This window comes from Simochromis diagramma, unplaced genomic scaffold (genome assembly GCF_900408965.1).
Source record: "Simochromis diagramma unplaced genomic scaffold, fSimDia1.1 OVJJ01000321.1, whole genome shotgun sequence".
Classification (NCBI taxonomy): Eukaryota; Metazoa; Chordata; class Actinopteri; order Cichliformes; family Cichlidae; genus Simochromis; species Simochromis diagramma.
In genome coordinates, this window is record NW_024386772.1 from 3,799,783 (window position 1) to 3,821,720 (window position 21,938).

The 21,938-nt window shown below is 41.0% G+C and overlaps 2 protein-coding genes across 3 annotated transcripts; one reads left to right on the forward strand and one right to left on the reverse strand.

Moving 5' to 3' along the window:
* Window positions 1-237: 237 nt before the first annotated feature.
* tbc1d17 (TBC1 domain family, member 17) lies at window positions 238-9,959 on the reverse strand. 2 transcript variants are annotated; one of them, XM_040043417.1, is made up of 17 exons: window positions 9,828-9,959; window positions 8,085-8,180; window positions 7,917-7,994; window positions 7,705-7,816; window positions 7,443-7,626; window positions 7,176-7,287; window positions 6,091-6,261; window positions 5,875-6,000; window positions 4,959-5,062; window positions 4,436-4,530; window positions 4,233-4,349; window positions 3,123-3,223; window positions 2,394-2,493; window positions 1,648-1,745; window positions 1,371-1,487; window positions 1,197-1,283; window positions 238-999 (listed from the first exon to the last, which is right to left on the reverse strand). In XM_040043417.1, exons 1-17 carry the CDS (start codon window positions 9,852-9,854, stop codon window positions 838-840), a joined length of 1,887 nt encoding a protein of 628 aa, XP_039899351.1. In that variant the 5' UTR covers window positions 9,855-9,959; the 3' UTR covers window positions 238-837. The 2 variants fall into 2 exon arrangements, with proteins under 2 accessions (XP_039899351.1, XP_039899341.1); XM_040043407.1 differs by lacking the exon at window positions 9,828-9,959 and adding an exon at window positions 8,367-8,972.
* A 3,670-nt stretch (window positions 9,960-13,629) lies between these two features.
* akt1s1 (AKT1 substrate 1 (proline-rich)) lies at window positions 13,630-21,857 on the forward strand. The gene is made up of 6 exons (XM_040043443.1): window positions 13,630-13,774; window positions 15,336-16,077; window positions 16,170-16,437; window positions 17,741-17,824; window positions 17,910-18,085; window positions 19,704-21,857. Exons 2-6 carry the CDS (start codon window positions 15,685-15,687, stop codon window positions 19,839-19,841), a joined length of 1,059 nt encoding a protein of 352 aa, XP_039899377.1. The 5' UTR covers window positions 13,630-13,774; window positions 15,336-15,684; the 3' UTR covers window positions 19,842-21,857.
* The last annotated feature ends 81 nt before the right edge of the window (window positions 21,858-21,938 follow it).

Sequence of the window (21,938 nt, forward strand, 5' to 3'; positions counted from 1 at the left end):
CCCCCTGACCCACGGTCGGCTCGTGTATTATTGTTGCTGTGGATCTGCAGGTAAACTCAGACCTGCACACTGAGGCTCACCTCCACCATTTGATAAATGAATCCTTTTCAAGTCTTGGGGAGGATGTTATCGTCTGTTCCTTCCTCACCTGATTCTTATCCACAGGGGGATCAAGTTCAGTTATCTTGAACTTCTTCTGCTTAAGTTTTTACAAATGGATAAAGTAGAGTTTAAATACCCTGTTTTGTTATGATTCAACCATTTATTTGGTAATAATGAGATGAAAATGCTAGAACATCATACATATAGTTACAAGGCTTAATATTACCAAAGTGGCATGTGGAACCTATAAGGCATGCACAACCTTTGCATAGGGCTGGAATGGCATCTTACAGTACTAGCAAAATACTGCCAGTGAGTTTATGCTTCGTCTATTTCCCTTTACAGGAGGAGTGGTGAGAGGACCGTAAGAAAACACAAAATAAACTGAAACGTAAGCAAGGGATAAACGAATTAATATAGTTGAATAATAAGTAAAAGCAGAAGCAAAAGTGTCATGAAAACAGGAGATGTAAACAAGTGACAAGGAAACAGAGGAGGACAGCATACACACAAAAACAGCACTGCAAGTACGGCTATAGTGTTTAAACACATTGGATTGTAACTTTCATGAACACACAGTGAGAGAAAAGAGCCTCCACAGTGCCCCCTGCCTCTGACCATCGGTAACAACAGTCTTCACTCCATACCATGGGATAATATTTAGTACATATTTCATATATAAATGTCTTTCACACATCTCTTAGTGAGTGTCAGTCCACCAGCTGATAATCAGATTTAAGAGCAGCTGGGGCCACATGCTGAATTAGAAGCTGCAGCTCCTTGCTGTGATTGGCTGAGGAGGCGCTGTGTCTCGCTGGCCTGTGAGTCTGGGCTCTCTTCCTCTGAGCTGGGTGGGACGTAGAGGCCCAGGACCTGCTTAACCATAACAGGAAGCTCCTGGGGTGGAAAGGGAAGAGGAAAAAGGGGAAGCAAGTTATTAATTTATCAGTTAACATAATATAGCACAAGATAAATTGTTTTCCTATTATATTCTGATAATACTAATAAAAAAAAAATAATCTCAGATTTGGACCAACAGATATTTTACTGGCTGTATGTCGAATCATGAGGTATGAAGTGGCCCTGTGTCTTACCTTGCACAGAAACAGCTGTAGGTAGATGGCCTCGGCTCCACGCAGAACGCTCTGCAGGTCCAACTTCATTGTCAACTCGTTAATGTGCTGCAGATGAAAAACATTATAGAAGATGAAAATCTGTATGATTACAGAAAAAAAAAACAAACTGTCATCTTTAATCCAGACACACACCTTCAGAATAGTGTTGAAGTCATGGTTCGAGCCTATCAGCTCTTCTCGCTGGGACTCGAGGATCGAACAGGCGATCAGCAGGTGGAAGTTTTCACATGGAAGACGAGTCCAGAGGACCTGAGGAAGAAAACACGATGCCATAAAATGCGATGTCAAGATGCAGCCCAAACAATCCTTACTGTAGACTGTAAAAAAAAATAATAATGTGGGATTCGGTTTCATAACAAAAATCAATTCAAGACACAAATATGTTAAATTGGTACAGTCAAGCACTCACCTCCCACAGTGTGAGGATATCCTCAAAGGAAAACTCTCTCTTGAACCAGATGAGCAGCCAGCGGAAACAGAAGCAAAGCGAGCCGCTGTCCTGAGAGTCTGAAGGACATGCAAGGAAGGGAGAACTGGAATTTTATCTCTTTACAAAAAAGAAATTATTATTGCACATCCAGAGTTTTCTCAGTTTCATACATATGCGTGGCATGTATGTCACCTTCAGCATATCTAAACTTATATGTGAGAGGTCAGATTCAACAGAAAACACGGTAATGTCTTCCTTTTGTGCACCTCTGGTCATCTTTCTGCATTGCTGCTATATTTAAGGTTCGACTTTGCCTTCGGTGTCAAACTGACCCAACCTCAAACCGTAAATTCATCCGCCAGGAACAACCTCTCCAAACCGAGTTCTACTATAACATCTGAGTAAGAACAATCAGTTGGGATGAGTGGAACTGTGGTGACATGACAATCTTTGGTCACTACCTGCCCTAGCTGCCAGATTTTCCCTCCCTGTGACTTTATCTTCTTCCCCAAATGCCATGCAAATTGACAAGTTGCTCCTTTTAGACAGAAGCACATGTATACAAGTTAGATAGGAACTGAAATTAGTGCTGAGGTGCAAATCAACACAAGAATGAAGGAGGTAGCTTTAAAACTTCTTTATCTTGCCCAGCTTTACTTTGCACGTTTCATTTTACACTCTCACTTCTACTGTTAATGTGCCTGGCTAAATAGGAGCTCACTTACCCAGGAAGTCACAGAGCTCTGGGTCCAGCGCCTTCAGCAGGATACTGAGCTGAAGAAGCTGCTGCTTCATGGCCTCCTGAGACTCTTCAAAGTTCTGGTGCTGCAGGACAGAAAAACAAAGACCTGTTCTTCAGCTGGAGTCTACGGCTTCTTACAAATACATCAATCTTTAGGATGTTTCTGCTTTGACACTCCGCTAATTTCATTATTGTTTTTCTTTCACTGCTTCCTCAGATCTCAATGATTAATATCACATTTCAGCACAACATTGAACCAGATGACTTTTTTTTTTTTTAAGAGAGAGAATGTGCATTTATTTAACATTTAATAAGGTGTAATGCTTGTGATTGTTGGCAAACAGCCTCAGGCTACAAACCAAAATCCAGTGAGTGTTTTTGTGGTTGCTTCACAACTGGAGACAGCGGCGAGTTAGCAGAAGAGTACACTGAGAGACATCCAAAGCAGTTTTAAGTGTGGGCTTTTTATATTCATTCAAATCAAATGTTGATGAGGTCTCAAGTCACTGCACAAAAATCACTTCACTGGCCCAAGTGCATTTAAACTTTCAAAGGTTATGTTTGTGCTGCTGCCGAGTTAATAATTCTCCATTCGGAGCAGAAATCGACTCAAATATAGAGTAACAGCTTTAAAAGCTCTTGTGTGTCTCAACAGAAGATCACGGGTTTGTGACAGACGATAACAAAAAAGAGAACAGATATTTTTACTAACCACCAGCTCCATGAATCCTGTCAGACACCAGAATGACTCCACCTCATTCTGGGTGACGAACAGGATAGGAGAAAGAAGATCACTCATCCCCTGCACATAACCTGCACCGATGAAAAAGGAGACCTGTGTTACAAACATATTTACATACATACTTTACTCAAACCGCTTTGAATCGCTGCCAAACCCTTTGTTGATTGGTCTTAAAACATCATGGACATCTCTGTTGTTTCACTGTTTATTTTGTTGTTTGCTGAACACAATGAAGTGGAGAAAATTAGCCAGTTAAGTAACAGGAAGTCGTAGAATACGTTTCCTCCCTGTTGTTACAAATCTTTCTGGTCACCAGACGCCACTTGTACTGGCACCGTAATGCTTGTTCAACTTTTATTTTCATATACAAACAATATGAAGTCATGTGAAAGTAAGCTACTGAATCACGTGGTGTACTTAGAGAACCAATTTTAGCAGCAATAGGTTGACGTGATGGGTTTCTATATGACTTCATCAGTATCTGGAGGAGTTTTGGTCCACTCTTCTTTACAGCATTGCTTCAGTTAATTGGGCTTTGAAGGGATTACTCTCTTAAAACATTCTGTTGTAGATTTGCTGTTGTGCTTGGGAGAGGATGTCCTGTTAGATGACCCAATTTGGGCCAAGCTTTAGCTCTTGTGCAGCCTTAGATTTGACTGTGGAATACTTTTGTATACAGAAGAGTTCATGGTCTAGTCAGTGACTGCAAAGCCGTGGCACTGTTCTTCATGGCCCAACACGTCTACTTTGGTTTCATTGTTCCTGAAGTCTTGTAGTTTGCTCTTTCTAAACCTGCGCCATGTTCTTTTTAGAGAAAACGGGCTTTCTCCTGGCAACTTTTACAAACAAGCCATACTTGTCATGAACTTAGCCCATGGGTTTTCTGCTATTTCTATGCGCCTTGCACGGTGTGACCTTGGGGCGAATTTGTTGGGTCGTCCACTTCTGGGAAGATTGTGGCATTACACCTGAAAGATCCAGACCAGGAAACTACCAAAGGTGGTCTTTTTGGCAGTCACATGTACCGGTGATCAATTTATGAAGTGCACATCTGTTTACCAGCGGTTCATAAATACACACCCAGATCGAAGTTGTACATGCAGTAAGTCATCAGCACGTCGTGAAGCAGGGTCAGTCCCGGATTGTCATTCCCAGAGAAGAAAGTGTTGTGTCTGTCTGTCCTGTTGACGTCTCTCTCTGTCACAACAGAACAAAGACAGTTTAACTTCTGACGGGCAGCTGACTAAACGCTGAACAGATCTTCTGTTATTAGACGCACTGACCTATCAGGCTTCTGTATCCTCTGAGGAGGGAGTTTCTCATCTCCTGCTCTTCACTGACAGACTTCCACTGCACCTTCATCCTGAAGTACTCATCCCTGCACACGCAGAAGGGCTTGTTAAAGCAAGTGAATAGTTCAAGATTTTAGGAAATACACTGGCTCGCTGCTAAGCATTAAAAAAGAAAAAAAGTGTCTGCAGCTAGCTCAGGAGGGAGGGAGAGCAGGTCATCTACTAATTGGAAGGTTGGTGGTTCGAACCCTGGCTACTAACCCAAAGTTACTCTCTGATGTACCCAACGGAGTGTGTGTATGTGTGTTTGAATATTAGCTATGAAAGCACTTTTGTAGGAAATGTGTGTGAACAGGGCAAGTTGTATAAAGTGTTTTGAGCGCTCAGGTGGAGTAGAAAAGCGCTATATAAGAACCAGTCCATTTACCATTTACCAAGCAAGGCAATGAGAGTGTTTCCCAAAGCTTCAATAAATTATCATAAAGATATGACAGGAAAAAAAAATTCTACTAACGTTTTGACCCGAAGAATGTCCTCTCTTTCCTTGGCAGTGCTGTTCCACGGATAAAACCCCAGCAGGAATTTCCATATCTCCTTCCTCAGTGAGTGTGTGATGCCCTGCAAGATACACAAAAACCCCATCAAAGAATGCACACCTGGTTAAACATGAGAAACACATGTTTGTCTCTAAGGCTACGTTCACACTGCAGGCGAAAGCGCATCAAATCCGATTTCTTTGACCCTATGCGACCCATATCCGATCATGGTATGACAGTGTGAACGGCACAAATCCGATATTTTCAAATCCGATCTGGGTCACTTTCGTATGTGGTACTGAATCCGATACATATCCGATGTTTTAGAAAGCGACTGCTGTTTGAACGGTCAAGTCGCATGAAATCCATCTTTTACGTCAGTGACACAAGACAGATGCCAATTATCCTGAGAAGACATCGCGAACGCTTCCTGGCCATCCAGTGAAACTGTTGGGAAGACAACGTTGGAGAAACGTGAACATTTTATTTGTACTGTATAATCTGCAGATTCTGACAGAAATCTGCAACTATCCTTTGAAGCACCGCTCCTCTCTAAAACAGCAATAAGGATCATTATTAGGTTATTTACATTATTATGTAAATAACAAAATAACTTAAAGCAAAAATTGGGAAACGTAAAGTCCGAAGTCTTTATATTAAGGGCCATCAGTCAAACAATACTGTTTGCTCTGGGTCTAAACAGAGCGCGTTGTGTGTGACGTCTTCTTTTGCGCATGCGGGCCGCTTTGAGGGTTCACACTAGAGCGCGTTTGCTGTCGCATTTTATTTGTAGTGTGAACAAGCAGACAAAAAAAATCGGATTTGATCGAAAAATTGGAATTGAGCATCAAGACCTGCAGTGTGAACGTAACCTAACTCTATTTACTGTCCTACCCCTCTGAACACAAGTTCTTTGATTTTTTCTTTGCAAGTCACTCGCCCCTCAGAGTCCAAAAACTCCTCCCACTTATCCAGAGGCTGTCCCCTTGTTACATCTGGTTTGGGACCAAGTTCCACACCCTTGATGAAAGAAATAAAAGCAAACATTAATAACTTATTTTTTATTCCATCTATCCGCGCTCAAATTATCTTTTTGTATCTTTCTCTTACGCAGGTGATGAGTTCGAATCCGGGCTCTTCATCAGGCTGTGGAGGCAAACTGGGATCCTGAGGAGTACGTGTGTGGATGGGGGACTCTGGAGGCCGAAGTGCTGCCCTGAAGAAATTTGTGACTTTGGAGAATCCACCAAATGTAGTGGCATAGGGGTCATGGATAAACCTCTGTTATAGGTGAAAAAAAAAAAGAATGTTTATGTAAATGAAGGCCTGTCGTTTTAAGTATGATGTTTCCTTCACTAATGTTAGCTGGTACCAAAGGCTATGATTAAAAAAAGACAGATGAAACCACTGTGTCGCTGCCACCGCATGTAGTCCTGTGTTGATTGTCTGTTATATGTAGCACCAAGGTCTTGGAGGACCATTGTCTCGCTTCACTGTGTACTGTACCACTGCATATGATTGAAATGAAATGCCACTTGACTTGGTGGAACCTGTTTGAAGCTCTGATGGTTTCGTTTTTGGCCGATCCCATCTTGCTTTCTGTATGCATAATCTGTATGAGAGCAGTGCACAGATACAGAAACCTGCTAATAATTTCTGTTTTGTGTGATCTATTAGTACAATTACCTGCACATTTAGTGCAGGTAATTGAGGTGAAGGCTGGTAAACAGCTACTGGACAAATCTGCCTGTGATGGCATCCAACTGTCAATGTGACCATGCCCAAATAATGCAACCTACTTTAAACATAAAAACATCTGAAATTGGTTTCGGAATTTAGTTGTCATCCGAGGGGAGACTGGCTCTGGAGGCCAAAAACTCTGAACTGCAAAAATGCTATGAACATGTTTATTACTACTCTGCAGTTGGAGGTGTTAACATCGGGGATCTATATAGCTCAAGCTGCTTTTAGAGGAAATTGAGATTTTGGCACTTCCACATTAGCTTTTGTTTTCAAGTTCTGATGCTGCTTCGGTGGAAGATGACCTCATCACTGGGTCACTGGTGTTAATGGACAAGCTAGTAATTCATAGATTTTAAAACGATTAAGTGCGAGATTACTTAAAAAAAATTACTCACTAGAAATGCAACATGCACTATCCTCTAAAAAAATAACAACAAAAAAAATCTACTTACTGAGACAAGATCATTGCCTCCATCATCAAGAAACTGCAGCCTATCAAAGGACTGAGGGAGCGTGCCTGAGTCCTGGGGGTAGGCAAGGAAGAGCCGCCCGTCAAGTGGTGACCTGATAACAAGAACAGAAACCACATGACACGCTGACAAAGAAGCAAAGGGCATCTGAAACTGAGGTACTAATCTGGGTTTCTCCAGCATGTAAACAATGCTGGCATTCCACTGTAATTAGAAATCTGCTGCTAAAATGATTGCAGTGATGCTTACGGGTCCAGAATAATGTAGCGCTGAAGTCCCCTCAGCAGTTCCCGGGTTCCTCCTCTGTGGAAGTGCAAAGGAGGCAGTGGGTGGCCACCTCTACTAGTCAGCACGAGAAAGTTTCGACCCAAGGAGAACCGAGACCTCCGAAGAGAGTACAGCTCTGAGAGAGGCAGCGAGAACGCCCACTGACCTGTGAAAAAAAAAAAGAGGAGTTTTTAGTTTTCTGAGCACGAGCCTTTGCTAGGATCACCAGAAAAGCAGACTGCACCTGAACTTTTGACTGGGACGTGTTCTCGTTCTTTCTTCACGGTGCTTATAACTGCCCAGTCTGGCTCATAGCCCGGGTCAAAGTTTGTATCCTCTTCCCCTCCATCACCATCCTGATCAGGTGGAGATTATTGGATGAGAATCCTAGTCGAGCTAATAACAAATACAAATACTTTTTATTTTTCAGCATGTAGCAAATAGATGGTTCCCAACCTTTTTGCTGTAGAGTACAGCAGGAGCGTTGCGACCGTCATCCTCCAGTGGACTCCACTCTAGAGCTGGCAGCCCAGCCTGAAAAAATAAAGACATGATAGGTTACCCCCGTGCTTTCCTGATCATACCTTTGACCTAAACAGTCTTAGCTCACACACACTTTCTTACCCGCTCCACAATGCGGATGAACCCTGGGATACTAGTGTCCTGGTTACTCCTCTTGGCATTTGTGTGGAGGTATACCCCCTCCTTCTCAAATATCAGCTGAGGAGAAAAAAGCCCCACATAAATATGAAGTGGCAGAAATTAAGTGTAAAATGTATTTGCAGTTAAAGGTGTTTTGTTTTTTTTTGATTGGTGTCAAATTTCAGTCACTCAAACAGGCAGATAATAAGAATTAGCCTAAAGATTATTTTAATCAGTCATCAATAACTACAGTATAACTGATACCTTGTGTGGTTGAACACCACTTGTTTCTCTCAGAAGTTGAACTTGAACCATATACAAAGAGCAGGGATTTAATGACCTGTGCATACTCAGAATTCCTATCGCTACTGGTGTTCTCAAGGTAAAGAGGTTGTCCACACCTCTTCACAAAGGCTAGGCACTCTGTGTGACATCTAAGCAGCATTTCAGGCTAGCCCAGCCCTGTTTTTGCCCAATCATTGTGGAATTTGCATGTTCTCAATACACCTGATTGGGTTCTCTCCAGGTACTCTGGCGTCCTCCCATAGCCCAACGTGTCTTTTCAGCCCCAGTCACACACACAAACTGGTCAGTGACCTCCTGGCAACCCAAAATCCTCCAGCAGCCACTTTGCCTTAGGAACCAGTGGTCGCCAAACAGGTCTGTGTTCCTGACTTCGGGCTAATTGGTGGTACCACACTGACAGCAGGTTGGTTGTAAACAAAGAAAGTTTACTGTCTTGCAGTTAAAAAACAAACAAACATCCACGTGGAATAAACTCATCACATGGCAGATGGAAACAAGAATTAACGTCAAACACAGCTGATACAAACTAACTCGTAGTTATCTGAGGTCAAGTGAGAAAACCAAAACGTGATCATTGTAAAAATAACGTAAACTTTAGAAATCATGGGAACTAACTGAAATACTTACATGATAACACTCTACCTATAAAATTAGCTCATTTAGTTTCAGTCTTTGTCAGTCAACACCACAAGCATTAACCCACAAAAACCATGGTGGGTTCAACTCAGGAAGCTAAATGACAGCTCGGTATTTCCTAGGAAATAGCTCAAACGCCTTAATAGCATATAGTTATGGCAAACGAGGTCGTCGAGACCTTATTTAAAAGATTAACGTATTTTCCTGTTATTTTTAAACCTCATTTGAAAAATGATTGACGATGGCTAAAACTTTTTGGAAAACTGGACAGCAAACTAAAATTAAAAACTAAATGCTACTAATAAAAAATAAATAAATGCAAATGTAGCCCACCCAGTGCCCAAATGTGATTAACGAGCCCGTGCACCACGTGACCAGTCAAACAGCTGCCCCGGCAGGTAAATCATAACAAAGAGCTGGTAAATGACACATTCACATCACATGACTATAAAGTCACTGCTCTGCTCAGGTCAGTGGGTGAAAGCGAGACAGCCAAACAGGAAAAGTTGAATTAAGTTCGCGACTTTCTGAACACACTTTAAGCTTTCATGTCTGTGTGGTTATACACACAACTATACAAAAAAATATATCCAGCTCTTATATCGAGCTAAAGCACCACGTAGCCCAGCTCGAGCTTAACGAACGTTACTGGAGATCCACAGCTAGCTTTAGATGCTACCATTAGTCAGCTATCAGAAGTTCTGCCCAATATTCAACAGCACAGTTACGAACATTCACAGAAACAGCCAGTGAAAACGTGTTAAACATTTAATTCAGGAGTACCTTATAATCCTCAGCGCTTTGCTCCATTTTCCTGTCGTCTCCGTCGTTCTCCCAAAACAAACGTGACGTCAAGCTTCCTGCTAATGCAAAACCCCGCCCATGGCAACGTCATGTCAGAAAACACCCAATCAGAACGTAATTTGTACTGCTTTGTTTTTAAATTATATTTTAAACGCTTTAATATTATTACAGAGGCCGATATTTATGTAAGAGTTTATGGTATTATTTGATTTGATTTGATTTTAATGTCAGCTACAAGCAGTGACCTATTTATGTCTGAATACCTTAATATAAATTTTTATGTAATGCACATGACAACCACTAGAGGGCAGCAAACAACGCTGACTCTAAACAGCAATGGATTAGAAAAAGAAAAAAGAATAACTTTAGTTGTAGTCTAAAACAACAACAACGACAACAACAAACACAGTTACAAAGTGCCTCACAGTTAGGATGAACACCTACATCAAAAGACTGTGCACATCCCAACACACAGTGCATGTGTTAAGTACTTGATGTAAACTTTAGCTAAAATAATGAGGAAATGATTACATGAGAGCTACTCTAGACTACTCAAAATTAGGTTTCAGCACTTTCTTTTTTAAACAAACCAATGACTCAGCTCACTTAAAGGAAGAAGAAAGGATGTTACAAAATGTACTGGTTTCAAAGACAGAAAAATGTGGGCATGCACAGCATTTTAATGTGAATGTGGCTCAAGAATATCACATAAGACCATAAAAATATTCCCAAGCTTCCATTTATGCTTTAGGAAAGTTTCATTTAAATAAAATATTGTTCACAGTTACATCAAAATATAACACTCTTTGCCTCAAACTTTGTGGGATCTGATCATCTTGCCTTGACATGACCAGAATGATCAATACAATACTACACACTAATACTAATACTAAAACTCTACAGTTACTGGAAAGATGAAAATATTTAAATTTAGATATTCTGAACATAATGGGTTACTCGGCTGTCAAATTGCAGCTGAATAACCAGAGCAGATCGGCAGGCCTTAGACAAACTCGCTGCTTTCAGGGATATTTCAAAAACAATATTTCTGGCACTGATCTCGGTGGGGATGAACAGATGGTACCTTTCAGATGCAGTCGCAGTTTCAGGCATCCCTACATCCCCTCTACACCAGCAAGATAATTACATTAGAACAGAGGATATCCATCACAGAGAAATAATAGAGTTTTTGTATGATAGCCCTATATCTGCTGCTAAAATAGTGTGGCTGATTGGGGTTTAAATAATTCATCGATTTACAACCGTTTTATGTGTTTAGAAAAAATGTATTGTGACCAAGAGCTGCTATGATCAATATTTATTTGATTGCAACTTATTAAAAGGATAAATGTCAACGTTAATGTCTATTTGGGAAATATATAAACACAGATTTATAAAGCTCAAGGAAGATCCTGAGGAGAGTGCAAAAGAGCATCTAGCTACAAAAGGACCACATCTCCCTGCCGAGCGCCAGCTGAGAGAAACATGACTCCAAATTCATGCTGATCTATAGCTACTGAACGTGATAATGATATCAGGGCTCTGCTGACAATTAGTTTCTTCTGGCCTCGCAAGAAAGAAAGGAAGAAATGCCACATTTAGAGCTGCTGACCCACATTTTTTTTTTTTTTTTTACTATTGTGCAATTTCAGACAGTGATGTTGCACTTTTTCTCAATATAACTGCTAGACTACAGCTAACATAATTACACTACTCTCAGGTGTTTCCAAATAGCAGTGTAATAATCACAGCAATACGAGCGGCTCATACTGATCATTGGATAGATGTTTATTCGGCACCCAAGTGTGCTGTTGCAAGCTCTCATTGTGACCGCCAGGTGGCAGAAAACACACAACTCCAAAATCACTCAGGCTGCTGGTTCACCGAGGGCTGCGTCATTAACGACACTTTAAAGGGAGGGACGGCAGCTGCTGGAGCTATCCAGCTTTTACTGCAGAAACAACGCAGGCCCATAACTTCCGAGTAGCTGGTAGGGCAGGTGGGCTTTGATGAGGCTAGGGGGGACAGCTCCATGTGCACGAGAACAGAGCGAGCACGAGCCCGGCCCCAAACGTCTGTCACGTGTGAAACGTGCTCTCGAATGGAAGGCAGTAAACAGGTGACGTCAGAGAGGCGTCAAGTTAGGCAGAGTTAAAAAACGGATAAGAGCCAGAGAGAGAGAGTCCTGAGTTCAAAGAGCAGAGATAGTGGTAAAAAAAAAATGTGTGAAAGCATATTTTAAAAATATTAAAACTTTTTTTTTTACCCAGGGATTTGACTTGTGTTTCTATACATGTATTTTTCTTTCTTTCTTTTCTCCAATTAAAATTTAAACTAATTTAGATGAAGTGGAAAGACTTGTTTCTAGGACGGCTTTCTTACATATACGTCTCAATTTCTTTTCTTGACAAAATAAATAAATAAACAAATAAAATAAAATAAAAAACCGGGTCAGAATCCAAGCTGGCTTTACTGATTCATTTAAATACATTAGCATCACCTTGACATTTGCCGTATTAAGTGAATGTAAAATGCTATATATAACACAAACCCTGGCATTATAAAATGGTTTATAATTTTTTTTAAATTAAATAAATAAATTATTGCTATTAACCTAAACCTAACTTAAACCCAAGTGCTTATCTTTTTGTCATTTAGTTAGTAAATATGTAGTGCATATGTAGTGTAGGGATTCCTTTGGTGCTTAGGAGATTCAGCAGTTGTAAGAACTGTGTTTGTGGGAGATGCTAAGGTAGCACAGGACCAGGTGTAATAGGCCGCTTTGTCTTGCTCAGAGAAGGAAGCTGATTCAACACAGTATTCTAATCTGTATGTGTGCAGTAGAGCTACTGTTCCCTTAATGAGTTACTGTAGCTGATTGAGTAATAACTGGGGATCGGTTTTCCTCCAGAGAGACTCGTTTTAAAGTATTTCCTCAGGAGTCATATACCCATATACCTGGGCTCCGTAGTGTTGAATTTCTGTCATTCATTGAGTTGTACTTTCAGTATAGGGCTTGCTTTGTTCTGTTTGTGTTTAGGATTTTTAATTGACCTCAGTTCTTCTGTGTTCTTTAGGACTTCCGGCGGCTAGTGCGCACACTTAGGCCAGTGGACTACGATGGCTTTGTAGCTTTCTAGAAAAGTTGAGTGTAGTGATATGGGAGTGTGATCATGTAGTCAGGGTGAGGTCATTTTAATAGTACCCCAACTTAATCTTTAGTAGGACCAGTGGATTTTTATTATTATTATTATTTTTTTAACATTTTATTAACTGATTTACATTTCCTTTTGAGGACCACACATGTCCACGCGACTCTCTGGCAATAAACTCAAGTAATGTATGTAACTACCTATAATTAATTAATTTCAAGTTTTGGAAGTTATTAGGAAGTAAATAAACAAGTTATCCAAGTTTACACAAAAATCATTTAAAGCAAGTCTGGCCTTTGAAACACTAGGACGCTTATTTGATAAGTTATGTTGAAACTTAATCTAAATTCACTTTAAATGCACACTGAGAGATTAAAAAATTGCAGGTATTAAATTTATTTATTAAAAACCCCTTAAAAAACAATGGGTAACTGTATACTGATTTTTCTCCTGTAAAGTAAGAGTTTAAAAAATACTTTTTCTCCGAAAGTAATATTTTTTACCAACAGCTTTGAGTTCAAGATTATTTTACTTTAAATAATTGTATTTTACTTAATTTAAAAAAAAAAATGCACGCCGTGTTATGTTGACGAAACAGACTTTTATTGCGAAATTCCTGACCGGAAAAGGCCTTATTAATCCTTGCTAGCTTGCTCTCGCTGGTGTCGAGCCTAGCAAGGGGAGAGAAACCGTGGTAGAAGGCACAGTACGAAAGATTCAAACAACTTTAAGGTCGATAAACATCTGGCAGCGTGGAAGAAAGAAACTGACAAGGTAGGTGAAGGTCTCACCTCGTTTTTGTAATTTATCTTTCCAAATCTTGACTCCTACTAAAGCCCGAAAATGGAGGTGAAGTGTGCTTCCATCATGAGGAGGTTGCACACAACACTGATTAAACAACAAGATCAGCGACAACAACAACAACAGCAACAACAACAACAGCAGCAGTGGTGGCAACCGTGCAGTAATGCCCACAGCGTGCAGTTCAGAAATGAGACATAGATCAGTGCAGATGTGGCAGCAAATGGAAGCAGGAGCGAGCAGAGTGGTTTGAAAGCGGTGCAGTAGCTACAGTAGTTAGCATCGGTAGGTGTCATGCAGCCCACAGAACTGGTGGGGGCTGCGACAGTCAGACTAATTCATGCAGGTTTACACGTTAACCTGCACACACCTAAATTAGACCAGGTCCCATAAAACCAAATGTGGGTCAGAGAGCGTGTTTGCATGCAACAGTGTGGAAGGCATTAGGATGGCATTTTATTATATTTAACTTAATAAAATAAACTACGCAGGTTGAAGGTTTGGGGTTGATCACACGAAGAATAAATATACAACAGTTTATTTGAATGCAATTGTTACAACTGCGTGTAAGCATAAAGGGAAGCTAAGGTATCTTTGGGTGCCAGTAGGGGTACATCCATAGATCAACACTTTTTTTTGTTGTTTTTTTGTTGCTACATTCCTTGTGAGACTCACATGTTGACTTGTGTACACCAGACTCCCCCCCCCCCCCCCCCCCCCAGTTTTTCAGTCTGAAAAAACTACGTCCAGAATCAACTTTCTGTGATTGACTTGGGAGTGTTTTCTAGGTTGACTAAACCCCAGTTAACCTCTTCACGTCCACCTAGTGAGTTGGGGTAGGGTTAGGTTGTCATCTTTCCCTTTTTATGGAGTTTACAGGTACTTGTAAATGGCAATGGAGTTTTCCTTACCTGCTGATATCTCAAAGGGATTTGTATTTCGGGCTAGAGTGAAACCACTGACCGTTTGCTTGCCAAGTGAATGTGTTAATCACTACACTATGGAGCTAAACCCATATAAAATTAGTGAATCGTGAGAAATGTTCCCATCTAACCCCTGCAAAATCAGTCTGTTTTTAATGTCTGTGACATGCAGTAACAGGAACAAGCACTGGTACTCTGTATGATTTATGTATTTTCTTACAATCCAGTGGAAGTTGAATTTTAGGTAATCTTTCCAGGGTCCTGTGTTAGGTGGCTGTTGCCTAATATGCAACTCTTTCAACCCCTACGTTATTTGATGGTGGCTGTTAAAGGGGTTAAAGTATAATTGGAATCCTTTAATTGTCTTTAAACATCAGATGTTCAATGTAATTAGAGGCAATTCCACTATGATCTCAGTCTTGGATTGTGCTTGAAGAACTTTTAAGTCTTTTTGTAATGTTCTTTGAGAAGTCACAAATTCACAAATTGAGCCAATCAGTTGTCTGCATTTTTTTTAAGTTCTTCCAACCTTTTTGTGTTTATTGTTCACATGAAAAAAAAAAAAAACAGTAGTGATTTAACCGAACTCTATTTATTTCTATTTTTTTTAGGTATCACCAGCAACTTGACAACACCTCTTCTCTCCCCTGGCTCTCCAGTGTGTAAGGACACCACCTTGTATGTCATATCTCAAAGTCACCCAGTGCCTCTCTGCCTAATAGGTCCTACCCTTCCCCTTCATCTTCATCAGTGCAAAAACTATCCATACACCAGCAAGTGAGTAACTGTAAGTTTTCAGCCATTTGAGCAAAGTCAGACACGCCACAGCTACCAAAGTCAGTATTTTGTTAAGTTTGGTGCCCCCAAGTCCTCAAAGCTCTTCATCACTTCTTAGTATTACTCAGTTGTCTCATCAAATCAGCTCATCAAAGAAATCTGTAAACAGCATTTAGCACCATTATGGCCTCCATCACGCAGTCATCCGAGCTCGAAATCCCAGACAACCACAAAGAGAGCTGGCTGGCACTACTTTCTGCAGCAGAAGTGTATTGCCAAAAGTCTGGCTGCGACCTGGCCATACTCACAGCCTGTAAGAAGTTCCGGTCGGTGACTGGAGAAGGAGAAGTGGGGAGGAAGCGGGAGAGCGGCAGTGCCTTTTCCAGGGAGTGCGATTTCTCTTATAATGTATGGGGTCAGGGATTTCTGGCTGAGTCGGCGCGTCGCTACATGGATGACATCGGTGTGCTGCACTCCACAACCATGCTAACAGCCCAAAAGCACACACGCCAAGCTGGAGGAGAGGGAGGAACCAAGCTAGTGGTTGACTTGACCTCTGACCCTGGAAACAGGGGGGTGAGTGAACTGTTTGCTTTAGATAGCAAACTGCGGTATTGATTCAGAAAGTTCACATCTGTAATGTGTTTGATTCTCTGTTGTTGGTGCAGAGCTTAACAAGTGACGTTGTAGTGGGAGGAGTCAGTCCTAGCGGAAGACTGTACTCCCAAAACTACCCGTCGATCTACAGCTCAGGAGCCGTGACCGGGCAGGGCGGCGGGCAGAACGGTACCGGAGAGAGGGAACATGAGAAGAGCGCGTTGGAGGCCGAGCGAGGTCGACAGAGGTCTGGGATTGAGGATTTAGAAGAAGAGGGTGAGGATGAAGAAGAGGAAGAGGACATGGATGAGAGGAGACCCTATGGGAATGAAAGTGCAGGTGAGGAACGACACCGTAATCTGTTGCTGTGTCCCTGATCCATGCAGATTCTTACTGTGTTCTCACTGGAAACGTGATGACTTGAAGTATTCTGTTTTTTTTTTTTTTTTTTTTTTTTTTTTTTAATTTAAGAAAAAAAAACTTAATTATTATAATACATATGCCCACATATAAGTTCTATTAAACTACAATCGGTTTCACAAAAGGACACATGAAAACCACGTCAGCGTCCACACTTATTCAGTTGTAGTTTGACTTTATGTTTGCTGAATTATTTTAATAAAAATTCAACACGTTGCCTTTACCTAGTCTGTTTTGTAGGCCTAAAGATGGTGTTTGTGGCCATTCATTTATGCACAGCTCTCTTAAGATCCCTCCACAGCATTTCAGTGAGGTTGAGGGCTGGACTGAGCCGTTGTGAAATCTTGGTTCTTTTTTTTGTTTGTTTTTTTGTTTGTTTGTTTTTTCAAGCTATTCTGTTGGAGATTTTCTGTTGTGCTTAAGATCACTGTCCTGTTGCACGATCCAGTTTCAGCTATTTTTAGCTGCTGGACAGATGGACCCACATTTGACTGTAGAATACTTGGGTAGACAGAGGAGTTCATGCTTGATTCAATGATTGCACGGTGCCCATGTCCCGCAAATGATGGTGCAAAACAAGCATCATTCATCATTCCTCCACCACCGTGCTCAGTTGGTGTGAGGTGTTTTTGTTGATATCCTGTGTTTTGGTAAACTCAGTGCATCCTTTCCAGTATTTATCAAAGTTTCATAACCATGCTCAGATATAATGCATGATAATCTTTCAGTGTGAGAGGTCTTTGACATTTGTCTAATAATAATAATAATAATTATTATTATTAATTTTTTAATTTTTACAATCCGTCTCTAATTGTCATCCAAAAAAGGAAAATCTCTGGGAAAACCCAAAATATCTTCATGGGACTTGGTAGTGATTTGCTCATTTAGTCCTGCAGGCTCTCTGGCACCATTACTCTCCATCCTCGGACTATTTAATTGTTAGTTTTATGAGCTTTTATGAGCTGGCCATATTTTCCAGCCACACACACTTTAGATAATGAGGAGGTTGCTCATTATTCAGGTTGTTTCAGTGTTTTGATCATTAAAACGCTTCATTCGTTCCGTTTTCACTTTCTGAAACAGAAATGTTAAAACAAAGAGTTTTAAAACATTTCGATGGTGTTGAAATGGGTGCAAAAACATTTAGGAAAAGAAAGCGAGAAATCAATTTGTAATGCACGTGTTGTGTTTATTCCAATTCAAAGTATGCCTTCTGCTTCAGGTGTGTTCTCTATGGATGAGGACTCTGTTTCTCGGGACTGTGAGCCGTTCTTTGAATCTGATGGAGAGGAAGAGAGCACGGATGGTGAGCGTTCAATATGCCGAGCATCATATGTACACATACACATATGTGCATGAGCTGAATTTCTTTATTTTTAAATTTGTTTCAGGCTCCTTGAGCGAGGATGCCCCTCCGCCATCGCGCGGTATGGCTGTGGGTCAGGGTGCGTATTCATCCCGTCAGTCCCATCCCATGGCGTTGGCCCGCTCCCTGCCTGTATCTGTGCCTGTGTGGGGCTGCAGAGGAGGCAGAGCTGCTCAGGGAGACAGCAACAGTGGAGAACGGGTGAGTGCATCTCGGACACTGAGGCCAAATGATCTGACCTTCTGTGTCACACATGGAGATCTGTGGGCAGCCAGTCAGTCGTTTACAGCTCAGACTAACTAGTTTTAACTCTTAACTTCTCCTAAGTGTTGATCACCATGGTTGGTTACATACAGACTCAGGTCAAAAGGGGCCAGCAGCACTGACTACTGAGCAGTCGGGTAACTGGAAAAATTGTTAGAATCCTTACTGGGACCAAAACATTACATAAAATGCAAAGTGATAGTTCAGAGTATAAACCAGCAGAAACTTTGGATTGTAGGTTGAATTAGTGGTGCCTTTTGCAGCGTTTCATTTTCAACCATTTTGAATGTTTTTTTTTTTTTTTAAGCATTTCAGCATTATACAGTTTAAAAAATATGCAGTAGACCCACTAATATACTTACATAATCCTGAATAACAGTCCAATAACATTCGACTCCAAAGAGAATTCAATTTTATTAAATCTAATAATGCATTTCCTTTTGATTGCCCGTCAGTGACCTCACATCTGCTCTTATCAAACTAATCTGTGTGCTAATGTTATCAAATCGCATCACAACAACGTTCAGCAGCTCTCATGAATTTATTTGTAGTGCGTCTGTGTCGATCACAGATAACATGCTAGGCCACCCCACAATTTAATTTGCCAGATGGTGTCTGCTACTGTAGCTCTATGGCCTGCACTCATGTAATGTAAAGTTAGTGTGATGGATCATGCATTGGAGGCTGATACCTTTAACTTACTAGATAATCTAAGTTATGTAGTACAGAACGGCAACTGGGAGAGCAAGTCCAGGAAAAAGTGGAGTTTCTGCTGGGCCAAACTCAGGCATAGTTTGCATAAGTAAATGCATAATGCATCGAAAAATGGTGGATAGGAGCTGCACGGAGAGCGTCGTGTTTTACAACCCCTGTTCATTGCCATAAATGAAAGGAGGGGGAACAAATTAGAATTAATGAATTATTTTAATGAATTGTTGGATAACTTACCATGAGTTAAACTCAGTGCTGAGCTGAGGTTTATCTGGTGGTACTATCTGTAGCTAACAAATTTCAGTGGTATTAAATGTTAGAATGTCATTATGAGGTTTTCTGATTCAGAATGAATGCAGACATAATGCCTGGCTGGTAGTTTAAACACAGATGTTATAATCTGTTTAAGAACAGGCAGTTTAAGGATTTTTTTTTTAGTCATGAAAATAAATTCTGGAAAAAAATGTGCAAACAGAATTCAGATGCTCTGATCCAACAGCTTGATGGGCATAGATAAACGGACCTCCTGAAAAGAAATGGGTCATGACATTTTGATAATTAAGCAGGCTTTTGTTTTTAGCGTTCATGCCCGTTGGTGTCAGTCCATCCTGACATATTTCATGCTGTCTGAAGACTAAAACAAAGACGCTATTCATTTGCACCCATTAATGGCCATGACGGCACTGTCGAACACAACTGACAGAAAGAGTGTTTACGGTCGAGCTGGGAATGTCGAACACCAGAAATGTACAGGAAATGAACATGAAAAGGCAATATTCGATACTGGTCAGTTTCAGTCCATATCCCTTGTTAACCCCTCGTTTTCCCTGTGTTTGTCTCTTAGTCGGGCTGTGCTGACCTGGAGCACATCGCTGCCAGTATGAAGGCTCTGCTGGCCCCTGGAGCCACTGATGGGACGGAAATGTTTGGGGCCCTGCCTCGACCCCGTCTCAACACAGGGGACTTCTCTCTCAAGCATTGAGTGAAGGGGGGAAGGAGAGGGTGTAGGGAGGGAAGGAAAGGGAGTGAGGCAAGTACAAAGAGGGAGAGTGGTAAAGGGATAGGAGGAAATGTGGAGAGGAGTGAGAGGAGGAACCCTGGATTTTCTGGCAAATGTGACGTACAGTATGTGACACAGTGTAAAAGCTAATACCTCCATTTATTTCTCACTAACCAAAATTAACGGCACATGCTTTGTGGAGTAACTTTCCTAAAGAAATGTGGTTATGAACACTAATAACGTTTCAACACTACCCCTGCCCCTCCCACTTCGTCAATACTAGCTTCCACGACACTACATTACAATTGGACCTCGAGATGTTTGTGTAGTGACCCACTGCACTGAACTAAAAGTCACTAAAACAGGGTGTGTAAACATGTACCTGGTGTTTTTTGGACGTTTGCCTTTTGGTCAGGTTACCTGTGAAGTGATGAGACTTTGGGGAAGAGCTGCCTGTACCCGCTTCATCATAGATGCTGCTTCTTTGTGCTTAAGTTCCAACTTTGAGTTGTATTAGCTTTATTATGAAGATGAGGCAATATGTGGTAGTTAACAGTTAAACTTTTTTTTTTTTTTTGATCGATGCCACTCTCAAGTCTGTTAAATGTTGAGGCATAATCCGGAGACTGTTAGCTTAGCTCGTCTCAGTTTGGCAAAGCTTTGCACACCAGAAAAGCTGAAAGCAAACCGCAAACTAGATGGACTCAGTTCAACCTATCAGCCCCACCAAAGCTAAAAATTAACATGTTATAACCTGCGTCTTTACCAACAGAGGGATCTAGGCCTGTAACTAGTTTATCCAGCCCTTCACAGCAGCACCCGGCTGTGCAGCATTTCTAGCTTTACAAATGTCAACAAACAAGGAAAAATGGATACATTGGCCATAATTTCAGCTTAGGAGTGTTCAGGGGTGTTTCTTTTCACTGTCAGCATTACAGTGAAACTGTTTGAAGTTGTACTGTGAAACTGTACCCTTACATATTGTGTAAATTTTATAAGAGGTTCTGTAGTTCTTTACACAAATTCGCCAGCGTATGGTGCTAAAAATGGTTCCTACCTCCACCTCAGAATTACAGGAGGAAACTAACATGGGTCTAAATGATTTGCAATAGGTAGTGGTGCTTAGTAACTTTACTATGCACACAAAACTGTCTTTAAATCGTTGCTGTAAACAAATTAGATGCATGTTAATCAGTGACTTTTAAGAGCGAGCCAGCCCCTGTGCTATTTAACCTCTGGTTCTCAGTTCACACCTGCAAAGGCATTCGTGTTTCAAAGAAGGTAAATAGGCAAATTGGTCCTTTTTAAAGTTTAAAAATAGCAGGGAGAGTCTCAACTTTTATGGAGAAAAAATAAATCCAACATTCCCCTGAAAAAAATCCTATAAGATCCGCACAGATCTGTGGGTTTAAACACAGAAAACGTTTGCATCTGTTGGTCATTAATCATTGACGAGGTCAGATTTAACTGCAGGGCCTCGCCGTCATTTAGCTCAACATGCTAAAGTTGCCACATTTGTTTTTTTTTTTCCTTTCTGTATACTCCCATCATTTACCTGGTAAGATGACCAAGAGGCCTGCTGTTGCCCCCAATAGAAACCAGTCTATTCCTTCTAAGGGGTAGAAACCAGTGGTTGCTTTGATATGAAGCTTGTGGCTTTAGATAATGTGAGCAGAGAGCAGAGGACACCAGCACCTCGTCGTAACATGCCTACTTTTACTTTTACTTTTGCCAATGAATGACTGACTGATAGAATGATTGTAAATCAAAACTGATTTGTAGGAGATGGGTTTTTTCTTTTTTTTTCTTTTTTTTTTTCTGCTCCTGATATGTTGTTGAAAAGATTGAATGAATGAGAAGACTGTGTGAGAGAGGGTGAAAGAGAGGTAGAGTGGATCTGAAAAGATAAATGTCCACGTGTGACATTTCGAAAAACAAACAAATGTTCCGTTAACTACTTTTATGTTTCAAATAAAGGAGCAACACCAAGAGAAAAGACTTCCTGTATCATTATAGATGTATTCTTATAAAAGGCCTCTAGAGTGTACCAGCGCTCTGTGTTTAAGTCTGCTAGGCAGC